Source organism: Azolla caroliniana, unplaced genomic scaffold (assembly GCF_043228905.1).
Source record: "Azolla caroliniana isolate FFs.n. ecotype wild unplaced genomic scaffold, voAzoCaro1.0.p SCAF_80, whole genome shotgun sequence".
Taxonomy (NCBI): Eukaryota; Viridiplantae; Streptophyta; class Polypodiopsida; order Salviniales; family Salviniaceae; genus Azolla; species Azolla caroliniana.
Window position 1 is genome coordinate 69,322 of NW_028230515.1, and position 26,403 is coordinate 95,724.

Consider the following 26,403-nt stretch of genomic DNA (forward strand, 5'->3'; position numbering starts at 1 on the left):
TTGAAACAATGCTCGCACATACCCAAACACTTAACGGTTTCTTACGATGCAATGTATCATACTCAAATCTATTACTGTAGTTAAACCTAAACCGTTCATATAAGAAATAAAAAGAAGTAACTGTATCCAAATTCATCATAGGCTTTGGTTGTGCAATTTCTACCATTGATTCAGATGGATATTGTATGAAAGAACACAGTATCAAAACCAACTCGAAAAATGCCATTGTGGCAATATTTAAATTCCAATAAATGCTTGGTTATCGTATCTTAATGGAATAGTATTAAAGCGGAAACTTACTGATGTGGAAACGGGGCATTTTTTGCACGGTGTATAATATCAGGAAGTTGTTTTTGCTGCATTTTGCAGTGTAGGTGCTCTGCGAATTAAAGCTGTGTGCTTGGATTTTCGAGCCTATGCAGACGCAAGCAACAAAGAAGCGTAGATACACCAACACTCATTTATGTATAATTAGCTGCAATCTTTTCGAATTCTATAGTTATCATTTCTTTTTGTGCTCGAATGTGTCTACAGGTGTTTGCAGGCTCTACAGCAGATCAAACAAGAGTTTTATGCTGTTAGAGAGAAGCTCGATACTTTGATGCAGGTGAAGATATCTCCATGCACACTCCACTACTTTTTGGGGGGATTATTTTTGTATTTGTAACTACACTTATGATTTGTGTGTGCTCTTTACGATTTAAAAGGCCTAATTAATAATACCATTGTTGGAATTAACCCCATTAATCGATTTATTAATTAGTCCCATTGCGACAATCTAGAAACTTCCCATCTCTTTTCTACGTATTCCCTTCATCTGGAATTAATTCTGGTTTTCGATCTTCTTTTTCATAGCTTGAAAAGCAAATTATTGCTGCTGGGGGAGTTGTTCCGATGATAGAGTGAAGCCGATGGATTGGAGGCGTGTTGTGTGGATTAGAGAATGCTGCTTCTTTCTGTTGCATGAACCTGGAGATTTGGAATGAGAAGTTGCTTAGCATCTCAACTGAAGTTATGTGCTCTGTCGGAGGCCTGGACATACTACTCATTTTACGTACTATTGGCTCCATTCTCCGAGATTTAATATCTTTTAGGTTGTTAATACTTGTAGTGTTTACTATATAGTCAGTAGTGGCCGATGTTTTCACATGTGATTATAAGTTGAGTGATTCAAACTTTGATCTTTGATGTGGCAAGGCCTTTGTTTGCTTTAGAGCTTATGTATTCATGATAAATAATGTCATTTAATTCAATTGTCGTTGGAGATTGATCTTCTATTTTAGTTGTGGCCTATGATGGTGTATGTATTGAGAACAAGGTAGCAAACAGAGCACAAAAATCTACCACATCTCTAAACCCTAAACACTAAACTCTTTGGTTGACACTCTTATGGTGACCCACATCTTACAAACAGGAATAATGCTACTCACTTCCAAGTAGACAGGTAATGCAAGGATTTCGTTAAACCGATTGCAACGTATGATATGGTGTGTATTAATTATAACATATAATAAGCAAGGAGGGCTAGTAACAAACACACCGAGTCCGCTAAAACCAAACTAAAAGAAGAAGACACGGAGGTGAAAATGGTAAAGATGGCATAGAGAACACGCATGTATGTATGTATGTATGCCGTTAGATAGAATAGAATAGATAGCTGTTTAACATTTTTTTTCCACATCAGTAAGTTTCGGGTTTGGAATTTAAATCTTGCCACAATGGCATTTTTCGAGTTGGCTTTCTAAATTCAAAATGAGAAATGCAGCAAGGAAGGAGAGAACATGAAATCATTCAGGAACACAAGGTCAAATGCAATGAACAAGATGATATAAATCCACGGGGGATCATAGAACTCTTCATATAAGAAATAAAAACAGGCAACAAAGAACACACCTTTTACTAGTTGAAACAATGCTCGCACATACCCAACCACTTAACGGTTTGTTACGATGCAATGTATCATACTCAAATCTATTACTGTAGTTAAACCTAAACCGTTCATATAAGAAATAAAAAGCAGTAACTGTATCCAAATTCATCATAGGCTTTGGTTGTGCAATTTTTACCATTGATTCAGATGGATATTGTATGAAAGAACACAGTATCAAAACCAACCAGACCTTTCCACATCAGTAAGTTTCGGGTTTAATACTATTCCATTAAGATACGATAGCCAAGCATTTATTGGAATTTAAATCTTGCCACAATGGCATTTTTCGAGTTGGCTTTCTAAATTCAAAATGAGAAAAACAGCAAGGAAGGAGAGAACATGACATCATTCAGGAACACAAGCTCAAATGCAATGAACAAGATGATATAAATCCACGGGGGATCATAGAACTTTTCATATAAGAAATAAAAACATGCAACAAAAAACACTTCTTTTACTAGTTGAAACAATGCTCGCACATACCCAACCACTTAACCGTTTATTACGATACAATGTATCATACTCAAAGCTATTACTGTAGTTAAACCTAAACCGTTCATATAAGAAATAAAACGCAGCAACTGTATCCAAATTCATCATAGGCTTTGGTTGTGCAATTTCTACCATTGATTCAGATGGATATTGTATGAAAGAACACAGTATCAAAACCAACCAGACCTTTCCACATCAGTAAGTTTCGGGTTTAATACTATTCCATTAAGATACGATAACCAAGCATTTATTGGAATTTTAATCTTGCCACAATGGCATTTTTCGAGTTGGCTTTCTAAATTCAAAATGAGAAAAGCAGCAGGGAAGGAGAGAACATGACATCATTCAGGAACACAAGCTCAAATGCAATGAACAAGATGATATAAATCCACGGGGGATCATAGAACTCTTCATATAAGAAATATAAACAGGCAACAAAAAACACATCTTTTACTAGTTGAAACAATGCTCGCACATACCAAAGTACTTAACGGTTTCTTACGATGCAATGTATCATACACAAACTTATTACTGTAGTTAAACCTAAACCCTTCATATAAGAAATAAAAAGCAGCAACTGTATCCAAATTTATCATAGGCTTTGGTTATGCAATTTCTACCATTGATTCATATGGATATTGTATGAAAGAACAGAGTATCAAAACCAACCAGACCTTTCCACATCAGTAAGTTTTCACTTTCATACTATTCCATTAAGATACGATAACCAAGCATTTATTGGAATTTAAATCTTGCCACAATGGCATTTTTCGAGTTGGCTTTCTAAATTCAAAATGAGAAATGCAGCAAGGAAGGAGAGATCATGACATCATTCAGGTACACAAGCTCAAATGCAATGAACAAGATGATATAAATCCACGGGAGATCATAGAACTCTTCATATAAGAAATAAAAACATGCAACAAAAAACACATCTTTTACTAGTTGAAACAATGCTCGCACATACCCAAACACTTAACGGTTTCTTACGATGCAATGTATCATACACAAACCTATTACTATAGTTAAACCTAAACCGTTCATATAAGAAATAAAAAGCAGTAACTGTATCCAAATTCATCATAGGCTTTGGTTGTGCAATTTCTACCATTGATTCAGATCGATATTATATAAAAGAACAGAGTATCAAAACCAACCAGACGTTTCCACATCAGTAAGTTTCGGGTTTAATACTATTCCATTAAGATACGATAACCAAGCAATTATTGGAATTTAAATCTTGCCACAATGGCATTTTTCGAGTTGGCTTTCTAAATTCAAAATGAGAAAAGCAGCTAGGAAGGAGAGAACATGACATCATTCAGGAACACAAGCTCAAATGCAATGAACAAGATGATATAAATCCACGAGGGATCATAGAACTCTTCATATAAGAAATAAAAACATGCAACAAAAAACACATCTTTTACTAGTTGAAACAATGCTCGCACATACCCAAACACTTAACGGTTTCTTACGATGCAATGTATCATACTCAAATCTATTACTGTAGTTAAACCTAAACCGTTCATATAAGAAATAAAAAGCAGCAACTGTATCCAAATTCATCATAGGCTTTGGTTGTGCAATTTCTACCATTGATTCAGATAGATATTGTATGAAAGAACAGAGTATCAAAACCAACCAGACCTTTCCACATCAGTAAGTTTTTGCTTTTATACTATTCCATTAAGATACGATAACCAAGCATTTATTGGAATTTAAATCTTGCCACAATGGCATTTTTCGAGTTGGCTTTCTAAATTTAAAATGAGAAAAGCAGCAAGGAAGGAGAGAACATGACATCATTCAAGAACACAAGCTCAAATGCAATGAACAAGATGATATAAATCCACGGGGGATCATAGAACTCTTCATATAAGAAATAAAAACATGCAACAAAAAACAAATCTTTTACTAGTTGAAACAATGCTCGCACATACCCAAACACTTAACGGTTTCTTACGATGCAATGTATCATACTCAAATCTATTACTGTAGTTAAACCTAAACCGTTCATATAAGAAATAAAAAGAAGTAACTGTATCCAAATTCATCATAGGCTTTGGTTGTGCAATTTCTACCATTGATTCAGATGGATATTGTATGAAAGAACAGAGTATCAAAACCAACTCGAAAAATGCCATTGTGGCAATATTTAAATTCCAATAAATGCTTGGTTATCGTATCTTAATGGAATAGTATTAAAGCGGAAACTTACTGATGTGGAAACGGGGCATTTTTTGCACGGTGTATAATATCAGGAAGTTGTTTTTGCTGCATTTTGCAGTGTAGGTGCTCTGCGAATTAAAGCTGTGTGCTTGGATTTTCGAGCCTATGCAGACGCAAGCAACAAAGAAGCGTAGATACACCAACACTCATTTATGTATAATTAGCTGCAATCTTTTCGAATTCTATAGTTATCATTTCTTTTTGTGCTCGAATGTGTCTACAGGTGTTTGCAGGCTCTACAGCAGATCAAACAAGAGTTTTATGCTGTTAGAGAGAAGCTCGATACTTTGATGCAGGTGAAGATATCTGCATGCACACTCCACTACTTTTTTTGGGGATTATTTTTGTATTTGTAACTACACTTATGATTTGTGTGTGCTCTTTACGATTTAAAAGGCCTAATTAATAATACCATTGTTGGAATTAACCCCATTAATCGATTTATTAATTAGTCCCATTGCGACAATCTGGAAACTTCCCATCTCTTTTCTACGTATTCCCTTCATCTGGAATTAATTTTGGTTTTCGATCTTCTTTTTCATAGCTTGAAAAGCAAATTATTGCTGTTGGGGGAGTTGTTCCGATGATAGAGTGAAGCCGATGGATTGGAGGCGTGTTGTTTGGATTAGAGAATGCTGCTTCTTTCTGTTGCATGAACCTGGAGATTTGGAATGAGAAGTTGCTTAGCATCTCAACTGAAGTTATGTGCTCTGTCGGAGGCCTGGACATACTACTCATTTTACGTACTATTGGCTCCATTCTCCGAGATTTAATTTCTTTTAAGTTGTTAATACTTGTAGTGTTTACTATATAGTCAGTAGTGGCCGATGTTTTCACATGTGATTATAAGTTGAGTGATTCAAACTTTGATCTTTGATGTGGCAAGGCCTTTGTTTGCTTTAGAGCTTATGTATTCATGATAAATAATGTCATTTAATTCAATTGTCGTTGGAGATTGATCTTCTGTTTTAGTTGTGGCCTATGATGGTGTATGTATTGAGAACAAGGTAGCAAACAGAGCACAAAAATCTACCACATCTCTAAACCCTAAACACTAAACTCTTTGGTTGACACTCTTATGGTGACCCACATCTTACAAACAGGAATAATGCTACTCACTTCCAAGTAGACAGGTAATGCAAGGATTTCGTTAAACCGATTGCAACGTATGATATGGTGTGTATTAATTATAACATATAATAAGCAAGGAGGGCTAGTAACAAACACACCGAGTCCGCTAAAACCAAACTAAAAGAAGAAGACACGGAGGTGAAAATGGTAAAGATGGCATAGAGAACACGCATGTATGTATGTATGTATGCCGTTAGATAGAATAGAATAGATAGCTGTTTAACATTTTTTTCCACGACAGCTATCTCGGCATGCCGCTTGTTCTGGTTTCAGGTCGATCTTCATAGAGAAACCGAAAAGAAGAAGAAGAAGCAACCCCACTTGTATGGATAGACTACGCACCATATAGTTTAGCGAGCATATGACTAATAATCATAATGGTCGTATATGTATGTATGTATGTATGTATGTATTTGGGTCCATGGGGTCCAACCAGAAAACCAGTTACCCTACATGCGCACAGATTATAGATACACACACAGCATAATCTCTCTCTAATTATCTCATACGTCCTATAATGTAGCTAGCTCCTGCACAATTCCATATTCCATATGCTTTGCTTGAATGAGCGATGATGAATGATGAGGATGGAAGAGGTCATAATGGAAGGGTGGGAGGGAGAGTGGTGGGCGAGGAGGAGCATGGATATGGAGGTGGCCTCCTCTCCTCCTCTTCTCAGGCTTTGCTTTCGGGGTTGCCTGTCTCGTCCTTTCCAACCTCCGCCCCTCCCATCCTCCTTAATACATCATATTCCATACCTTACCTTACATACAGCGCTGGGATGCCCCCCCAGACCTCTATTGATTGCACAATCATATCGTCTGGTGAATCCTCTTCTTTTCTCTTAATTCCTGTTTCTCTTTCTCGACCTCTCTGCTGCTGGTAGTGCTCGGGCGATCCGCCCGCCGGGGCACCTCAGCTTATGTCTGTATACCCTGTTTATTGTTCCCCTACCGGATCCTTAATCTCCTTTCCCGCATCATTGTTTGTCAGGCCAAGTACCGGAATTTCTCATTGGTCAATATCTGAAGGTTTCTATTGTGATTCGTCTTATAAAAGAGAGACAGAGAGACAGAGATTGGAACATTAGAAATTTTAATGCGCCAGTATCTAATTTCCTCATTCAGTGATGGCAGTGTATTCACCTGCACATAACTATTGATATAGAACAGGGAAGGCAATGTTGGTTTTTGTGAAGGTAGAGCCGTTCCATGTATCAAAAAGTATATAGCATAGAAGCTTAAGAATGCCACAACTACTACACTGAGATAAAGTACGTTTTTATTATTATCAATGAGCAAGGACAGTGTTCAAAGTATTTTGATGTTGTTGAAATGTTGTACCAGAGAGAAGGATCTATGTAAAGGTCACAGAATGCACGAGGATATCCTTAAGAGGGGATTGCTGAAGAAGAGCGTTTACATAGGAACAGCCTTAGTGGATTTGTATGCTAAATGTGGTGCTCTTTCCAAAGCACAACTCGTCTTTGATGAGCTCCCAACTCAGAATGTGGTCTCATGGACGGCCCTCATTGGAGGGTATGCTCAATATGGACATGGGGAAAAAGCTCTCTGTTGCTTTGAGAAGATGCAACAAAAGGGGTTGTCCCCTGATGCACTCACCTATGTTTGCATTCTGAAAGCTTGTAGTAGCATTAAAGATGCTCAAAAGGGAAGCGAGATTCATGCAGAAATTGTGAAACATGGGATGTTGGGAAATGACAGTGTGCTTGGCACTGCATTAGTCGATATGTATGTGAAATGTGGTGCATTTGCAAAGGCACAGCAAGTGTTTGATGTGCTTCCAATCCGAAATATAGTATCTTGGAATGTGCTGATTTCAGGATATTGCCAGCATGGCCATTGCGAAGAAGCATTGAGGTGTTTCCAGAAAATGCGATGTCACGGGGTTTCTCCCAATTCAATCACATTTGCTTGCGTCCTAAAAGCCTGTGGCAACCTTGGAGCAGTGGAGAAGGGTAAAAACATCCATCAAGAGATTCTTAGGGAAGGATATCTCGAAAATGATAGTATGCTGGGAAATGCATTGGTGGAAATGTATGCGAAATGTGGTGATCTTGCAAAGGCACAAGACGTGTTTGATAATCTCAATGTATGGGATGTAATTGGCTTTACTTCATTGATCACTGGATATGACCAACATGGATATGGTGACAAAGCTCTCAAATGCTTTGAACAGATGCGAAGCAAAGGCCTCTCCCCTGATGCAATGACCTTTACTTGCATCCTGAAAGCCTGTGGCAGCATGGGAGCTACTGAGATGGGCAGAGAAATCCATGCTGATATTGTCAAAGAAGGACTGCTGGTGCATGATAGTGTCCTCGGAAATGCATTAGTGAATATGTATGCCAAGTGTGGCGCGCTTGCAATGGCACAACAAGTGTTTGATGAGATATCGATGCGGGACATAGTCTCGTGGACTTCTCTAATTTCAGGCTATGGAAAGCATGGGCATGGTGAGGAGACATTAAACTGTTTCCAAAGAATGCAACTTGAGGGTCTCTATCCGAATACGGTGACCTTTGCGTGCTTATTGCAAACTTGTGGAAGCTTAGGTGCAATGGAGAAAGGTAAAGAAATACATGCTGAGCTTGTGAAGGAGGGACTCCTGGGAAAAGACACTATGCTTGGCAATGCATTGGTGGACATGTACTCCAAATGTGGAGCAATTGTGAAAGCTGAAGAAGTATTTCACAAGCTTCCTATTCGGGGTGTTGTTGCCTGGACTGCATTAATTGCTGGATATTCCCAAATGGGAAGATATGATGCTGTTTTCAACTCCTTAAACAAAATGATAGGAGAAGGTATTGAGCCAAACATGATTACATTCCTTGTTGTCCTTAGTGCATGCAGTTCATCTGGTTTAGTGGATGAAGGCCAAATGTACTTTGAGGCCATGACGTCAGGCTACTGCATTGCTCCTACTATACAGCATTATACATGTATGATAGATCTTTTTGGGCGAGGGGGACATTTTGACAAGGCGGTGTCAATGGTTGGGAGGATGCCCTCCCTTGATTATCTTCCTGCATGGTTAGCTTTATTGGGTGCCTGTCAAAAGTGGGGAAATTTGATGCTGGGAAGATTGGCCTTTGAACATTCCATAAGATTGGATGAAAAGTGTGCTGTGGCTTATGACTTAATGAGTATGCTTTATTTAGCTGCTGGTATGCAAGACAATATGGCAATTGTCGAATCTATGAGGATGGAAAATAAAGCTTGGTAGACTGATTTTGTTCAAATCCTGTTAGGAATTGAGGTTCAAAAACTTCACCTCTCGGTCACAACCGAGGACACACGAGTCAATGCAGCAGTAAATCGGAAAACACAGAGAGAGACTCGAATGCACAGGGTTTAGCGTGGAAAACCCTAGACGGGAAAAACCACGGGAGCGCAAGGCTCCAACTATCACTATACGCAAGGAATGTACAATGGCGAGCTGCAAGGCGACGACCTTGAGCTCGCTGTCCTCGCCACAGGCGGCGGTATTACACAGAGGCGTCGACCTCTTCCTTTCTCTCTCTCTCTCTCTCGGCTGCTCTCACTTCGCTCCCTCTAAGTGGAAAACTGAAAAGTGAGCAGCAACTACAAAACTGTTTGCCCTAAGTCATATTTATACACATATGACTTTCGGGTTATTTACAAATATAGCCTCAAGGGCCCTTGGCAAACATATTCACAAATATGTCCCCGCATCCGGATCTCTCTCTGGGTACATTCGTCATCCGGCTCCGTAGCCGGGGTCTTCATCATCTGGCTCCGTTGCCGGGGTCTTCATCATCCGGATCCGGAACCGGGTCTTCATCATCCGGCTCCGGAACCGGGTCTTCATCATCCGGCTCCGATACCGGGTACTCCTCATTCGGGTCTTCATTCCCGATTCCCGGACATCGGACCATCCCATCCGGAGGGACCGTAATCCCAACAAACTCCCCCTTCACTTCGGCATGGGATGTCTTTCCAGTCGGACCCTCTTCCGGCACGCTTCCAGCTTGTCGGGTGTGAGCACTTTGGTCAGCATGTCTGACCCGTTCTCGTCCGTGTGGATCTTCGTCAGCACGAACTCCTGGTCTTCTATCCTTTCCCGGATCCAGTGATATCTTCGCTGGATGTGCTTCGTCCAGGAGTGATAGGTGTCATGAAGACATACATCTTGGCTTATCATGACATTCATCTTGGCGAACCAGGAATCGAACCCGTAACCTCTTGGTTTACATATTGTACTTTAACCATTGTAATAACATATGTGAGATGTAATCATAATAATTATATGTTTAGTTATTACGAGATATTTAGAACATATTGTAATAACATATGTGAGATGTAATCATAATAATCGTTCGCCCAAGAGGTTTTGAGCCATATTATCCCAAATCGTGCATCTAGCTCCCAAACTCAAAATCCTCGTCTAGACTACACCCAGTTTAGTTGGCATGATGGGTTACTTTTTCGACAAACTCTCTTGTATGTGTCTGACGGTCCTTCTCGACTCAAAGTCATGCAACAATGTCATGACACACCAATGGCGGGACACTTCGGCATCCACAAGACTTTTGAGTTGATTTCTCGCCGATATTGGTGGCCACGGCTTCGCCATTTTGTTACGGATTATGTTCGTAGCTGTGATACATGCTGCCGATCAAAAAAGCCTCGACATCATCCATATGGCTTATTACAGCCAATGCCTATTCCGGAGAGCCCATGGAAATCTATTTCCTTGGACTTTATTACGGATCTTCCACCTTCCAAGGGATTTGATTCGATTCTCACGGTTGTTGATCGTTTTACGAAGATGGCACATTTCCTTCCATGCACAAAGACCATTACTAGTCAAGAGACAGCTGATTTACTCATGCGGGAGGTGTTTCGCCATCATGGTCTTCCGGATGATATTATCAGTGATCGGGGTCCCCAATTCATCTCGAAATTTTGGCGGCACATGTTCAGACTCTTACATACTTCTTGTAAACTCTCTTCCGGCTACCATCCAGAGACTAATGGGCAGAGTGAGCGCACCAACCAAACAGTCGAGCAATATCTACGTTGTTTTGTCAACTATCAACAAGATGATTGGGTGGATTTACTACCTTTGGCAGAATTTGCTTATAACAACTCCGAGCATTCTTCTACTGGATATTCCCCATTTTTTGCAAACATTGGGTACCATCCTCGTTGGACGATGCTTGAACATCCTGAACTCCCAAAAAACCCAGCTGCTGAAGATCGGCTCACTCGACTCCAAGAAGTTCAGGATATGCTTTTGCATCATTTATGTGAAGCCCAAAACACTCAAAAGAAGATTGCTGACCGTCATCGACGTGATTCATCGACTACATTTCAACTAGGCGATCGTGTATGGCTCTTACAAGGTAGCATTAAAACGACCCGACCTTGCTACAAATTGGATTATCAACGTTTTGGCCCATATGTCATAAGTGGTAAGATCAATGATGTGACATTTCGACTTGATCTTCCTCCTCATATGCGTCTTCACCCGGTCTTCCATGTTTCACTTTTGGAGCCTTACACAACGAGCTCTATTCCGGGTCGTGTTACACCTCCCCCACCTCCAATTGACGTTTCCAATGGCTCTGAATATGAGGTTGCCGCTATCCTCGACTCCAAGATCATTCGCAACAAACTATACTACTTGGTTGATTGGTTAGGCTATACACCTAATGATCGAACATGGGAGCCTGCCGAACATCTTGCCAATGCCTCCGACATGGTTGTTGCATTTCACAACCAATATCCTCATAAACCAAGTCTGAACTCTTTTCTTCCGACTCGTGCAACTCGTCATCGAAAAGGGGGGATAATGTCATGAAGACATACATCTTGGCTTATCATGACATTCATCTTGGCGAACCAGGAATCGAACCCGTAACCTCTTGGTTTACATATTGTACTTTAACCATTGTAATAACATATGTGAGATGTAATCATAATAATTATATGTTTAGTTATTACGAGATATTTAGAACATTCTAGATTATTCTAGAATGTTCTTGAATATTTCATGATTATATTTATTATTATTATTATTCATAAATATCTAAAATATTCTAGAACATTCTAGAATACTCCATAAGGGCCTATAAATAAGAGTCCATACACTCATCACAACTCATTCGGTTCAACACCAGTCTTTAGCCCATAGCCTACTCCTTGTAATCTTCTTTCTCATAATATAATCGCATTCCCATTTCTTATCTCTCACTTATACTTTTCTCTCTCTCGCACTCTCTCCCTCTTTCACTCTCTTTCTATCACTATCGCTATCTCTACCGCTCTCGCCATCTCTATCGTTATCGTTATCTCTATCGCCATCGCTCTCTCTCTGCTTCCTACTCAAGAGTCACGACAATATCGATCTGAATCAATGGTAGAAATTGCACAACCAAAGCCTATGATGAATTTGGATATAGTTACTACTTTTTATTTCTTATATGAAGGGTTTAGGTTTAACTACAGTAATAGGTTTGTGTATGATACATTGCATCGTAAAAAACCGTTAAGTGTTTGGGTATGTGCGAGCATTGTTTCAACTAGTAAAAGATGTGTTTTTTTTTGTCTGTTTTTATTTCTTATATGAAGAGTTCTATGATCCCCCGTGGATTTATATCATCTTGTTCATTGCATTTGAGCTTGTGTTCCTGAATGATGTCATGTTCTCTCCTTCCTTGCTGGTTTTCTCATTTTGAATTTAGAAAGCCAACTCGAAAAATGTCATTGTGGCAAGATATAAAATTCCAATAAATGCTTGGTTATCGTATCTTAATGGAATAGTATTAAACCCGAAACTTACTGATGTGGAAAGGTCTGGTTGGTTTTGATGTTGTGTTCTTTCAAACAATATCCATCTGAATCAATGGTAGAAATTGCACAACCAAAGCCTATGATGAATTTGGATACAGTTACTGCTTTTTATTTCTTATATGAACGGTTTAGGTTTAACTATAGTAATAGGTTTGTGTATGATACATTGCATCGTAAGAAACCGTTAAGTGTTTGGGTATGTGCGAGCATTTGTTTCAACTAGTAAAAGATGTGTTTTTTGTTGCGTGTTTTTATTTCTTATATGAAGAGTTCTATGATCCCCCGTGGATTTATATCATCTTGTTCATTGCATTTGAGCTTGTGTACCTGAATGATGTCATGATCTCTCCTTCCTTGCTGCATTTCTCATTTTGAATTTAGAAAGCCAACTCGAAAAATGCCATTGTGGCAAGATTTAAATTCCAATAAATGCTTGGTTATCGTATCTTAATGGAATAGTATGAAAGCGAAAACTTACTGATGTGGAAAGGTCTGGTTGGTTTTGATACTCTGTTCTTTCATACATTATCCATATGAATCAATGGTAGAAATTGCATAACCAAAGCCTATGATGAATTTGGATACAGTTGCTGCTTTTTATTTCTTATATGAGGGGTTTAGGTTTAAATACAGTAATAAGTTTGTGTATGATACATTGCATCGTAAGAAACCGTTAAGTGTTTGGGTATGTGCGAGCATTGTTTCAACTAGTAAAAGATGTGTTTTTTGTTGCCTGTTTATATTTCTTATATGAAGAGTTCTATGATCCCCCGTGGATTTATATCATCTTGTTCATTGCATTTGAGCTTGTGTTCCTGAATGATGTCATGTTCTCTCCTTCCCTGCTGCTTTTCTCATTTTGAATTTAGAAAGCCAACTCGAAAAATGCCATTGTGGCAAGATTTAAATTCCAATAAATGCTTGGTTATCGTACCTTAATGGAATAGTATTAAACCCGAAACTTACTGATGTGGAAAGGTCTGGTTGGTTTTGATACTGTGTTCTTTCATACAATATCCATCTAAATCAATGGTAGAAATTGCAAAACCAAAGCCTATGATGAATTTGGATACAGTTGCTGCGTTTTATTTCTTATATGAACGGTTTAGGTTTAACTACAGTAATAGCTTTGAGTATGATACATTGTATCGTAATAAACGGTTAAGTGGTTGGGTATGTGCGAGCATTGTTTCCACTAGTAAAAGAAGTGTTTTTTGTTGCATGTTTTTATTTCTTATATGAAGAGTTCTATGATCCCCCGTGGATTTATATCATCTTGTTCATTGCATTTGAGCTTGTTTTCCTGAATGATGTCATGTTCTCTCCTTCCTTGCTGTTTTTCTCATTTTGAATTTAGAAAGCCAACTCGAAAAATGCCATTGTGGCAAGATTTAAATTCCAAGAAATGCTTGGCTATCGTATCTTAATGGAATAGTATTAAACCCGAAACTTACTGATGTGGAAACGTCTGGTTGGTTTTGATATTGTGTTCTTTCATACAATATCCATCTGAATCAATGGTAGAAATTGCACAACCAAAGCCTATAATGAATTTGGATACAGTTACTGCTTTTTATTTCTTAGATGAAAGGTTTAGGTTTAACTATAGTAATAGGTTTGTGTATGATACATTGCATCGTAAGAAACCGTTAAGTGGTTGGGTATGTGCGAGCATTGTTTCAACTAGTAGAAGATGTGTTTTTTGTTGCCTGTTTTTATTTCTTATATCAAGAGTTCTATGATCCCCCGTGGATTTTTATCATCTTGTTCATTGCATTTGAGCTTGTGTTCCTGAATGATGTCATGTTCTCTCCTTCCTTGCTGCTTTTCTCATTTTGAATTTAGAAAGCTAACTCGAAAAATGCCATTGTGGCAAGATTTAAATTCCAATAAATGCTTGGTTATCGTATCTTAATGGAATAGTATTAAACCCGAAACTTACTGATGTGGAAAGGTCTGGTTGGTTTTGATACTGTATTCTTTCATACAATATCCATCTGAATCAATGGTAGTAATTGCACAACCAAAGCCTATGATGAATTTGGATACAGTTACTGCTTTTTATTTCTTATATGAACGGTTTAGGTTTAACTACAGTAATAGATTTGAGTATGATACATTACATTGTAACAAACCGTTAAGTGGTTGGGTATGTGCGAGCATTGTTTCAACTAGTAAAAGGTGTGTTCTTTGTTGCCTGTTTTTATTTCTTATATGAAGAGTTCTATGATCCCCCGTGGATTTATATCATCTTGTTCATTGCATTTGACCTTGTGTTCCTGAATGATTTCATGTTCTCTCCTTCCTTGCTGCATTTCTCATTTTGAATTTAGAAAGCCAACTCGAAAAATGCCATTGTGGCAAGATTTAAATTCCAAACCCGAAACTTACTGATGTGGAAAAAAATGTTAAACAGCTATCTATTCTATTCTATCTAACGGCATACATACATACATACATGCGTGTTCTCTATGCCATCTTTACCATTTTCACCTCCGTGTCTTCTTCTTTTAGTTTGGTTTTAGCGGACTCGGTGTGTTTGTTACTAGCCCTCCTTGCTTATTATAGGTTATAATTAATACACACCATATCATACGTTGCAATCGGTTTAACGAAATCCTTGCATTACCTGTCTACTTGGAAGTGAGTAGCATTATTCCTGTTTGTAAGATGTGGGTCACCATAAGAGTGTCAACCAAAGAGTTTAGTGTTTAGGGTTTAGAGATGTGGTAGATTTTTGTGCTCTGTTTGCTACCTTGTTCTCAATACATACACCATCATAGGCCACAACTAAAACAGAAGATCAATCTCCAACGACAATTGAATTAAATGACATTATTTATCATGAATACATAAGCTCTAAAGCAAACAAAGGCCTTGCCACATCAAAGATCAAAGTTTGAATCACTCAACTTATAATCACATGTGAAAACATCGGCCACTACTGACTATATAGTAAACACTACAAGTATTAACAACTTAAAAGATATTAAATCTCGGAGAATGGAGCCAATAGTACGTAAAATGAGTAGTATGTCCAGGCCTCCGACAGAGCACATAACTTCAGTTGAGATGCTAAGCAACTTCTCATTCCAAATCTCCAGGTTCATGCAACAGAAAGAAGCAGCATTCTCTAATCCACACAACACGCCTCCAATCCATCGGCTTCACTCTATCATCGGAACAACTCCCCCAGCAGCAATAATTTGCTTTTCAAGCTATGAAAAAGAAGATCGAAAACCAGAATTAATTCCAGATGAAGGGAATACGTAGAAAAGAGATGGGAAGTTTCCAGATTGTCGCAATGGGACTAATTAATAAATCGATTAATGGGGTTAATTCCAACAATGGTATTATTAATTAGGCCTTTTAAATCGTAAAGAGCACACACAAATCATAAGTGTAGTTACAAATACAAAAATAATCCCCCCAAAAAGTAGTGGAGTGTGCATGGAGATATCTTCACCTGCATCAAAGTATCGAGCTTCTCTCTAACAGCATAAAACTCTTGTTTGATCGGCTGTAGAGCCTGCAAACACCTGTAGACACATTCGAGCACAAAAAGAAATGATAACTATAGAATTCGAAAAGATTGCAGCTAATTATACATAAATGAGTGTTGGTGTATCTACGCTTCTTTGTTGCTTGCGTCTGCATAGGCTCGAAAATCCAAGCACACAGCTTTAATTCGCAGAGCACCTACACTGCAAAATGCAGCAAAAACAACTTCCTGATATTATACACCCTGCAAAAAAAGCCCCGTTTCCACATCAGTAAGTTTCCGCTTTAATACTATTCCATTAAGATACGATAAGCAAGCATTTATTGGAATTTAAATATTGCCACAATGGCATTTTTCGAGTTGGTTTTGATACTCTGTTCTTTCATACAATATCCATCTGAATCAATGGTAGAAATTGCACAACCAAAGCCTATGATGAATTTGGATACAGTTACTGCTTTTTATTTCTTATATGAACGGTTTAGGTTTAACTACAGTAATAGATTTGAGTATGATACATTGCATCGTAAGAAACGGTCAAGTGGTTGGGTATGTGCGAGCATTGTTTCAACTAGTAAAAGATTTGTTTTTTGTTGCATGTTTTTATTTCTTATATGAAGAGTTCCATGATCCCCCGTGGATTTATATCATCTTGTTCATTGCATTTGAGCTTGTGTTCTTGAATGATGTCATGTTCTCTCCTTCCTTGCTGCTTTTCTCATTTTGAATTTAGAAAGCCAACTCGAAAAATGCCATTGTGGCAAGATTTAAATTCCAATAAATGCTTGGTTATCGTATCTTAATGGAATAGTATAAAAGCAAAAACTTACTGATGTGGAAAGGTCTGGTTGGTTTTGATACTATGTTCTTTCATACAATATCCATCTGAATCAATGGTAGAAATTGCACAACCAAAGCCTATGATGAATTTGGATACAGTTGCTGCTTTTTATTTCTTATATGAACGGTTTAGGTTTAACTACAGTAATAGATTTGAGTATGATACATTGCATCGTAAGAAACCGTTAAGTGTTTGGGTATGTGCGAGCATTGTTTCAACTAGTAAAAGATGTGTTTTTTGTTGCATGTTTTTATTTCTTATATGAAGAGTTCTATGATCCCTCGTGGATTTATATCATCTTGTTCATTGCATTTCAACTTGTGTTCCTGAATGATGTCATGTTCTCTCCTTCCTAGCTGCTTTTCTCATTTTGAATTTAGAAAGCCAACTCGAAAAATGCCATTGTGGCAAGATTTAAATTCCAATAAATGCTTGGTTATCGTATCTTAATGGAATAGTATTAAACCCGAAACTTACTGATGTGGAAACGTCTGGTTGGTTTTGATACTCTGTTCTTTTATATAATATCGATCTGAATCAATGGTAGAAATTGCACAACCAAAGCCTATGATGAATTTGGATACAGTTACTGCTTTTTATTTCTTATATGAACGGTTTAGGTTTAACTATAGTAATAGGTTTGTGTATGATACATTGCATCGTAAGAAACCGTTAAGTGTTTGGGTATGTGCGAGCATTGTTTCAACTAGTAAAAGATGTGTTTTTTGTTGCATGTTTTTTTTTCTTATATGAAGAGTTCTATGATCCCCCGTGGATTTATATCATCTTGTTCATTGCCTTTGAGCTTGTGTACCTGAATGATGTCATGATCTCTCCTTCCTTGCTGCATTTCTCATTTTGAATTTAGAAAGCCAACTCGAAAAATGCCATTGTGGCAAGATTTAAATTCCAATAAATGCTTGGTTATCGTATCTTAATGGAATAGTATGAAAGCGAAAACTTACTGATGTGGAAAGGTCTGGTTGGTTTTGATACTCTGTTCTTTCATACAATATTCATATGAATCAATGGTAGAAATTGCATAACCAAAGCCTATGATAAATTTGGATACAGTTGCTGCTTTTTATTTCTTATATGAAGGGTATAGGTTTAACTACAGTAATAAGTTTGTGTATGATACATTGCATCGTAAGAAACCGTTAAGTACTTTGGTATGTGCGAGCATTGTTTCAACTAGTAAAAGATGTGTTTTTTGTTGCCTGTTTATATTTCTTATATGAAGAGTTCTATGATCCCCCGTGGATTTATATCATCTTGTTCATTGCATTTGAGCTTGTGTTCCTGAATGATGTCATGTTCTCTCCTTCCCTGCTGCTTCTCTCATTTTGAATTTAGAAAGCCAACTCGAAAAATGCCATTGTGGCAAGATTTAAATTCCAATAAATGCTTGGCTATCGTATCTTAATGGAATAGTATTAAACCCGAAACTTACTGATGTGGAAACGTCTGGTTGGTTTTGATATTGTGTTCTTTTATACAATATCCATCTCAATCAATGGTAGAAATTGCACAACCAAAGCCTATGATGAATTTGGATACAGTTACTGCTTTTTATTTCTTATATGAACGGTTTAGGTTTAACTACAGTAATAGATTTGAGTATGATACATTGCATCGTAACAAACTGTTAAGTGGTTGCGTATGTGCGAGCATTGTTTCAACTAGTAAAAGGTGTGTTCTTTGTTGCCTGTTTTTATTTCTTATATGAAGAGTTCTCTCCTTCCTTGCTGCATTTCTCATTTTGAATTTAGAAAGCGAACTCGAGAAATGCCATTGTGGCAAGATTTAAATTCCAAACCCGAAACTTACTGATGTGGAAAAAAATGTTAAACAGCTATCTATTCTATTCTATCTAACGGCATACATACATACATACATGCGTGTTCTCTATGCCATCTTTACCATTTTCACCTCCGTGTCTTCTTCTTTTAGTTTGGTTTTAGCGGACTCGGTGTGTTTGTTACTAGCCCTCCTTGCTTATTATAGGTTATAATTAATACACACCATATCATACGTTGCAATCGGTTTAACGAAATCCTTGCATTACCTGTCTACTTGGAAGTGAGTAGCATTATTCCTGTTTGTAAGATGTGGGTCACCATAAGAGTGTCAACCAAAGAGTTTAGTGTTTAGGGTTTAGAGATGTGGTAGATTTTTGTGCTCTGTTTGCTACCTTGTTCTCAATACATACACCATCATAGGCCACAACTAAAACAGAAGATCAATCTCCAACGACAATTGAATTAAATGACATTATTTATCATGAATACATAAGCTCTAAAGCAAACAAAGGCCTTGCCACATCAAAGATCAAAGTTTGAATCACTCAACTTATAATCACATGTGAAAACATCGGCCACTACTGACTATATAGTAAACACTACAAGTATTAACAACCTAAAAGATATTAAATCTCGGAGAATGGAGCCAATAGTACGTAAAATGAGTAGTATGTCCAGGCCTCCGACAGAGCACATAACTTCAGTTGAGATGCTAAGCAACTTCTCATTCCAAATCTCCAGGTTCATGCAACAGAAAGAAGCAGCATTCTCTAATCCACACAACACGCCTCCAATCCATCGGCTTCACTCTATCATCGGAACAACTCCCCCAGCAGCAATAATTTGCTTTTCAAGCTATGAAAAAGAAGAACGAAAACCAGAATTAATTCCAGATGAAGGGAATACGTAGAAAAGAGATGGGAAGTTTCCAGATTGTCGCAATGGGACTAATTAATAAATCAATTAATGGGGTTAATTCCAACAATGGTATTATTAATTAGGCCTTTTAAATCGTAAAGAGCACACACAAATCATAAGTGTAGTTACAAATACAAAAATAATCCCCCCAAAAAGTAGTGGAGTGTGCATGGAGATATCTTCACCTGCATCAAAGTATCGAGCTTCTCTCTAACAGCATAAAACTCTTGTTTGATCTGCTGTAGAGCCTGCAAACACCTGTAGACACATTCGAGCACAAAAAGAAATGATAACTATAGAATTCGAAAAGATTGCAGCTAATTATACATAAATGAGTGTTGGTGTATCTACGCTTCTTTGTTGCTTGCGTCTGCATAGGCTCGAAAATCCAAGCACACAGCTTTAATTCGCAGAGCACCTACACTGCAAAATGCAGCAAAAACAACTTCCTGATATTATACACCCTGCAAAAAATGCCCCGTTTCCACATCAGTAAGTTTCCGCTTTAATACTATTCCATTAAGATACGATAACCAAGCATTTATTGGAATTTAAATATTGCCACAATGGCATTTTTCGAGTTGGTTTGGATACTCTGTTCTTTCATACAATATCCATCTGAATCAATGGTAGAAATTGCACAACCAAAGCCTATGATGAATTTGGATACAGTTACTTCTTTTTATTTCTTATATGAACGGTTTAGGTTTAACTACAGTAATAGATTTGAGTATGATACATTGCATCGTAAGAAACCGTTAAGTGTTTGGGTATGTGCGAGCATTGTTTCAACTAGTAAAAGATTTGTTTTTTGTTGCATGTTTTTATTTCTTATATGAAGAGTTCTATGATCCCCCGTGGATTTATATCATCTTGTTCATTGCATTTGAGCTTGTGTTCATGAATGATGTCATGTTCTCTCCTTCCTTGCTGCTTTTCTCATTTTGAATTTAGAAAGCCAACTCGAAAAATGCCATTGTGGCAAGATTTAAATTCCAATAAATGCTTGGTTATCGTATCTTAATGGAATAGTATAAAAGCAAAAACTTACTGATGTGGAAAGGTCTGGTTGGTTTTGATACTGTGTTCTTTCATACAATATCGATCTGAATCAATGGTAGAAATTGCACAACCAAAGCCTATGATGAATTTGGATACAGTTACTGCTTTTTATTTCTTATATGAACGGTTTAGGTTTAACTACAGTAATAGATTTGAGTATGATACATTGCATCGTAAGAAACCGTTAAGTGGTTGGGTATGTGCGAGCATTGTTTCAACTAGTAAAAGATGTGTTTTTTGTTGCATGTTTGTATTTCTTATATGAAGAGTTCTATGATCCCTCGTGGATTTATATCATCTTGTTCATTGCATTTGAGCATGTGTTCCTGAATGATGTCATGTTCTCTCCTTCCTTGCTGCTTTTCTCATTTTGATTTTAGAAGGCAACTCGAAAAATACCATTGTGGCAAGATTTAAATTCCAATAAATGCTTGGCTATCGTATCTTAATGGGATAGTATTAAACCCGAAACTTACTGATGTGGAAAAGTCTGGTTGGTTTTGATACTCTGTTCTTTTATACAATATCGATCTGAATCAATGGTAGAAATTGCACAACCAAAGCCTATGATGAATTTGGATATAGTTACTACTTTTTATTTCTTATATGAAGGGTTTAGGTTTAACTACAGTAATAGGTTTGTGTATGATACATTGCATCGTAAGAAACCGTTAAGTGTTTGGGTATGTGCGAGCATTGTTTCAACTAGTAAAAGATGTGTTTTTTGTTGCCTGTTTTTATTTCTTATATGAAGAGTTCTATGATCCCCCGTGGATTTATATCATCTTGTTCATTGCATTTGAGCTTGTGTTCCTGAATGATGTCATGTTCTCTCCTTCCTTGCTGGTTTTCTCATTTTGAATTTAGAAAGCCAACTCGAAAAATGTCATTGTGGCAAGATATAAAATTCCAATAAATGCTTGGTTATCGTATCTTAATGGAATAGTATTAAACCCGAAACTTACTGATGTGGAAAGGTCTGGTTGGTTTTGATGTTGTGTTCTTTCAAACAATATCCTTCTGAATCAATGGTAGAAATTGCACAACCAAAGCCTATGATGAATTTGGATACAGTTACTGCTTTTTATTTCTTATATGAACGGTTTAGGTTTAACTATAGTAATAGGTTTGTGTATGATACATTGCATCGTAAGAAACCGTTAAGTGTTTGGGTATGTGCGAGCATTTGTTTCAACTAGTAAAAGATGTGTTTTTTGTTGCGTGTTTTTATTTCTTATATGAAGAGTTCTATGATCCCCCGTGGATTTATATCATCTTGTTCATTGCATTTGAGCTTGTGTTCCTGAATGATGTCATGTTCTCTCCTTCCTTGCTGCTTTTGTCATTTTGAATTTACAAAGCCAACTCGAAAAATGACAAAAGTGGCAAGATTTAAATTCCAATAAATGCTTGGTGATCGTATCTTAATGGAATAGTATTAAAGCGGAAACTTACTGATGTGGAAACGTCTGGTTGGTTTTGATACTCTGTTCTTTCATACAATATCCGTATGAATCAATGGTAGAAATTGCATAACCAAAGCCTATGATGAATTTGGATACAGTTACTGCTTTTTATTTCTTATATGAACGGTTTAGGTTTAACTACAGTAATAGATTTGAGTATGATACATTGCATCGTAAGAAACCGTTAAGTGGTTGGGTATGTGCGAGCATTGTTTCAACTAGTAAAAGATGTGTTTTTTGTTGCATGTTTTTATTTCTTATATGAAGAGTTCTATGATCCCTCGTGGATTTATATCATCTTGTTCATTGCATTTGAGCTTGTGTTCCTGAATGATGTCATGTTCTCTCCTTCCTTGCTGCTTTTCTCATTTTGATTTTAGAAGGCAACTCGAAAAATGCCATTGTGGCAAGATTTAAATTCTAATAAATGCTTGGCTATCGTATCTTAATGGAATAGTATTAAACCCGAAACTTACTGATGTGGAAAAGTCTGCTTGGTTTTGATACTCTGTTCTTTTATACAATATCGATCTGAATCAATGGTAGAAATTGCACAACCAAAGCCTATGATGAATTTGGATATAGTTACTGCTTTTTATTTCTTATATGAAGGGTTTAGGTTTAACTACAGTAATAGGTTTGTGTATGATACATTGCATCGTAAGAAACCGTTAAGTGTTTGGGTATGTGCGAGCATTGTTTCAACTAGTAAAAGATGTGTTTTTTGTTGCCTGTTTTTATTTCTTATATGAAGAGTTCTATGATCCCCCGTGGATTTATATTATCTTGTTCATTGCATTTGAGCTTGTGTTCCTGAATGATGTCATGTTCTCTCCTTCCCTGTTGCTTTTCTCATTTTGAATTTAGAAAGCCAACTCGAAAAATGCCATTGTGGCAAGATTTAAATTCCAATAAATGCTTGGTTATCGTATCTTAATGGAATAGTATTAAACCCGAAACTTACTGATGTGAAAAGTTCTGGTTGGTTTTGATACTGTGTTCTTTCATACAATATCCATCTGAATCAATGGTAGAAATTGCACAACCAAAGCCTATGATGAATTTGGATACAGTTGCTGCTTTTTATTTCTTATATGAACGGTTTCTTACGATGCAATGTATCATACACAAACCTATTACTGTAGTTAAACCTAAACCGTTCATATAGGAAAAAAAAAGCAGTAACTGTATCCAAATTCATCAAGGCTTCGGTTGTGCAATTTCTACCATTGATTCAGATGGATATTGTATAAAAGAACACAGTATCAAAACCAACCAGACCTTTCCACATCAGTAAGTTTCGGGTTTAATACCATTCCATTGAGATACGATAGCCAAGCATTTATTGGAATTTAAATCTTGCCACAATGGCATTTTTCGAGTTGGCTTTCTAAATTCAAAATGAGAAATGCAGCAAGGAAGGTGAGAACATGACATCAAACCGTACTCACTCAGATAGGGGCTTAGCTTCTTCACCTGCCGAGCATAGCGCCCATCCAGAGGCGAGATTGCCATCAATTCGGAGCGCTCTTCTTTTTCAGTATTGTTGAGGAAGCTCTCCATAGTTGAACTAACAGTCTGTGAGAGAAGTTCAAAAATGAATATAAAACATCCACATTAAGTTTCCATTGAATATACAAATACATATGCATGTGGATATGCATATGCATGTGGATATGCATATCACAATATTTAGAATATATATATATTGACCTTGAGGGAGGTGAGCATGTGTGCTTTGAATGGTGATGAGGAGGCGGCGGTGGTTAGGGAGAAGGCACTTCTTCTGTGTGGTTGTATGTGGATGCGTTGGGGAGGAGAAGGAAGAGGTAGCGGCGTTGGAGAACATAGAGGAGTCCAGCTGCTGCTGGAAGAATGCGGAGATGGGGCACCGAAGAAGGAAGCCAACGCTCTGGCATCAGAGGCCCAAGGCATGTTGAAGAAGAAGAAGAAGAAGAGGAGCCGATATCACACAGCAGCCAGCCGACGTCTGTCTGTGTCTGTGTCTGTAAACAACGTTGTTTTGTGCTTTTTTATGATACCTCCTCTCCTTTAAACAACGTTCTTTTGTGCTTTTTTATGATACCTCTCCTTTTGATGTTACTGCAAGCAATAGGATTTCAACATCCAAATTAAGCATTTACATGCCCTTTCTCACTTCTACCATAACTTTTCACTCTTTGCAACTTAGAAATTTGCCTCGAGACCAACCAATTAAACATTATTCTTATTTGCAAAGTGAGCAGCGTTAAAAAAGAATGGAAGTGATGGATGGCCATGTGCGCAAATAAGAAAAAAACATTGCATATGAATTGGATGAAGAGGCGTTCAAGTTCTACTTAGTGCAAGTTTAGCATGTGTCATGCTCGAGAAGCCTTAAACAAGCACCTTTTTTTCTGCAAGTTAATGAAAAGCCTTGTTTTGACAAATTCGTTCAATACCTCGAGAACATAACCTAGTCTCGGAAGCATGTAATACAATATTATTAATTCAATATTCGAAACCTATCAATGATTACCATAATGAGAGAACCATGAAGGTCTGTCAAAGCTTTGCTTTCCCCAATCTAGAGATGGTGATGGCCATATCTCCGACCCACGAGAGATTCCTCAACCTCGACGACTACCTCCATTATTACCAGGGAAACCACATGACTCCACAAAAGACTCTATTGTGCTAAAGACTCGGAGTTTACTTGCCTCATTATTAATTATCGATCTGTGAATACATACATACATTATTACATATGTACATACAGATACATAGATACGTGTGTACGTACATAGTACGTCTATACGTACATGCATACATACGGACATACTGTTGGGATTACGGTCCCTCCGGATGGGATGGTCGGATGTCCGGGAGTCGGGAATGAAGACCCGAATGAGGAGTACCCGGTATCGGAGCCGGATGATGAAGACCCGGTTCCGGATCCGGATGATGAAGACCCCGGCTACGGAGCCGGATGATGAAGACCCGGTTCCGGATCCGGATGATGAAGACCCCGGCTACGGAGCCGGATGACGAATGTACCCGGAGAGAGATCCGGATGCGGGGACATATTTGTGAATATGTTTGCCAAGGGCCCTTGAGGCTATATTTGTAAATAGCCCGAAAGTCATATGTGTATAAATATGACTTAGGGCAAACAGTTTTGTAGTTTTGTTGCTCATTTTTCTGTTTTCCACTTAGAGAGAGTGAGAGAGAGCGAGAGAAAGGAAGAGGTCGACGCCTCTGTGTAATACCGCCGCCTGTGGCGAGGACAGCGAGCTCAAGGTCGTCGCCTTGCAGCTCACCATTGTACATTCCCTGCGTATAGTGATAGTTGGAGTCTTGCACTCCCGTGGTTTTTCCCGTCTAGGGTTTTCCACGCTAAATCCATTGCATTCGAGTCTCTCTCTGTGTTTTCGATTTTCTGCTGTATTGATTCGTGTTTCCTCGGTTGTGGCCGAGAGGTGAAGGTATTGGAAAGCGTCAATCCCTAACAATCTGGTATCAGAGCGACTGCAGTGCAGAAAATGGAAGGCGGCAGCAGCGGGCAGCCGGTGATGATGGTGCTGAATGCGCAGAACTACGCCGACTGGAAGATAAAGATGGAGGATCTGCTCATTGTTCGGGACCTGTATGAACCGATCGACAGGTCGGAAATACCCAAGGGGGTACTTGAGACGGAATGGAGGCTTCTGAACCGGAAAGCCGTTGCAACCATTCGGCAATACGTCGACGTGAGCGTTCTACAACATGTGGCGAACGACACCAACGCATATGAGATGTGGCAGAAGCTGTCGGGCCTCTACGAGAGGAAGAATGCGTTGAACCGGACCTCCCTGATGAGGAAGATAGTGAACCTCAAGTACCGGGACGGCGAGAGTATGGTGGAACACGTAAGCACGTTCATGGGATTCGTGAACCAGCTTGCGGCGATCAAGTTCCCGTTGGAGGATGCAATGCAAGCCATCATCCTGATGTGTACATTGCCGGCAAGCTGGGAGAACTTGGTGGTGACTCTCAGCACCTCCTGCACCGAAGATAACTTGTCTCTACAAATGGTAAAGACAAGCATTTTGAACGAAGAAGCGCGTCGGAGAGATAAAGAACCGGCCTCCGATCCGAAGATGCTGCTTACCGAATCGGATCGGGGAAGACAACGGAACCGGAGTCCGCAAAGACGGGAGAAGTCGGGGA

The 26,403-nt window shown here is 38.3% G+C and overlaps 2 protein-coding genes and 1 long non-coding RNA gene across 3 annotated transcripts; 2 read left to right on the top strand and 1 right to left on the bottom strand.

Annotated features, from left to right (window-relative positions):
* Positions 1-330: 330 nt before the first annotated feature.
* On the top strand, positions 331-1,264 carry LOC147849323 (uncharacterized). The gene is made up of 3 exons (XR_015531800.1): positions 331-441; positions 535-607; positions 856-1,264. It is a non-coding gene; the product is annotated as an uncharacterized LOC147849323 (long non-coding RNA).
* Positions 1,265-7,040: 5,776 nt separating this feature from the next.
* LOC147849324 (pentatricopeptide repeat-containing protein At1g15510, chloroplastic-like) lies at positions 7,041-9,043 on the top strand. The gene has a single exon (XM_087337643.1). It carries the CDS (start codon positions 7,079-7,081, stop codon positions 9,029-9,031), a length of 1,953 nt encoding a protein of 650 aa, XP_087193769.1. The 5' UTR covers positions 7,041-7,078; the 3' UTR covers positions 9,032-9,043.
* Positions 9,044-15,429: 6,386 nt separating this feature from the next.
* LOC147849325 (histidine-containing phosphotransfer protein 1-like) lies at positions 15,430-16,523 on the bottom strand. Its single transcript, XM_087337646.1, has 4 exons — positions 16,515-16,523; positions 16,257-16,354; positions 16,091-16,163; positions 15,430-15,842 (listed from the first exon to the last, which is right to left on the bottom strand). Exons 1-4 carry the CDS (start codon positions 16,521-16,523, stop codon positions 15,792-15,794), a joined length of 231 nt encoding a protein of 76 aa, XP_087193772.1. The 3' UTR covers positions 15,430-15,791.
* Positions 16,524-26,403: the final 9,880 nt, after the last annotated feature.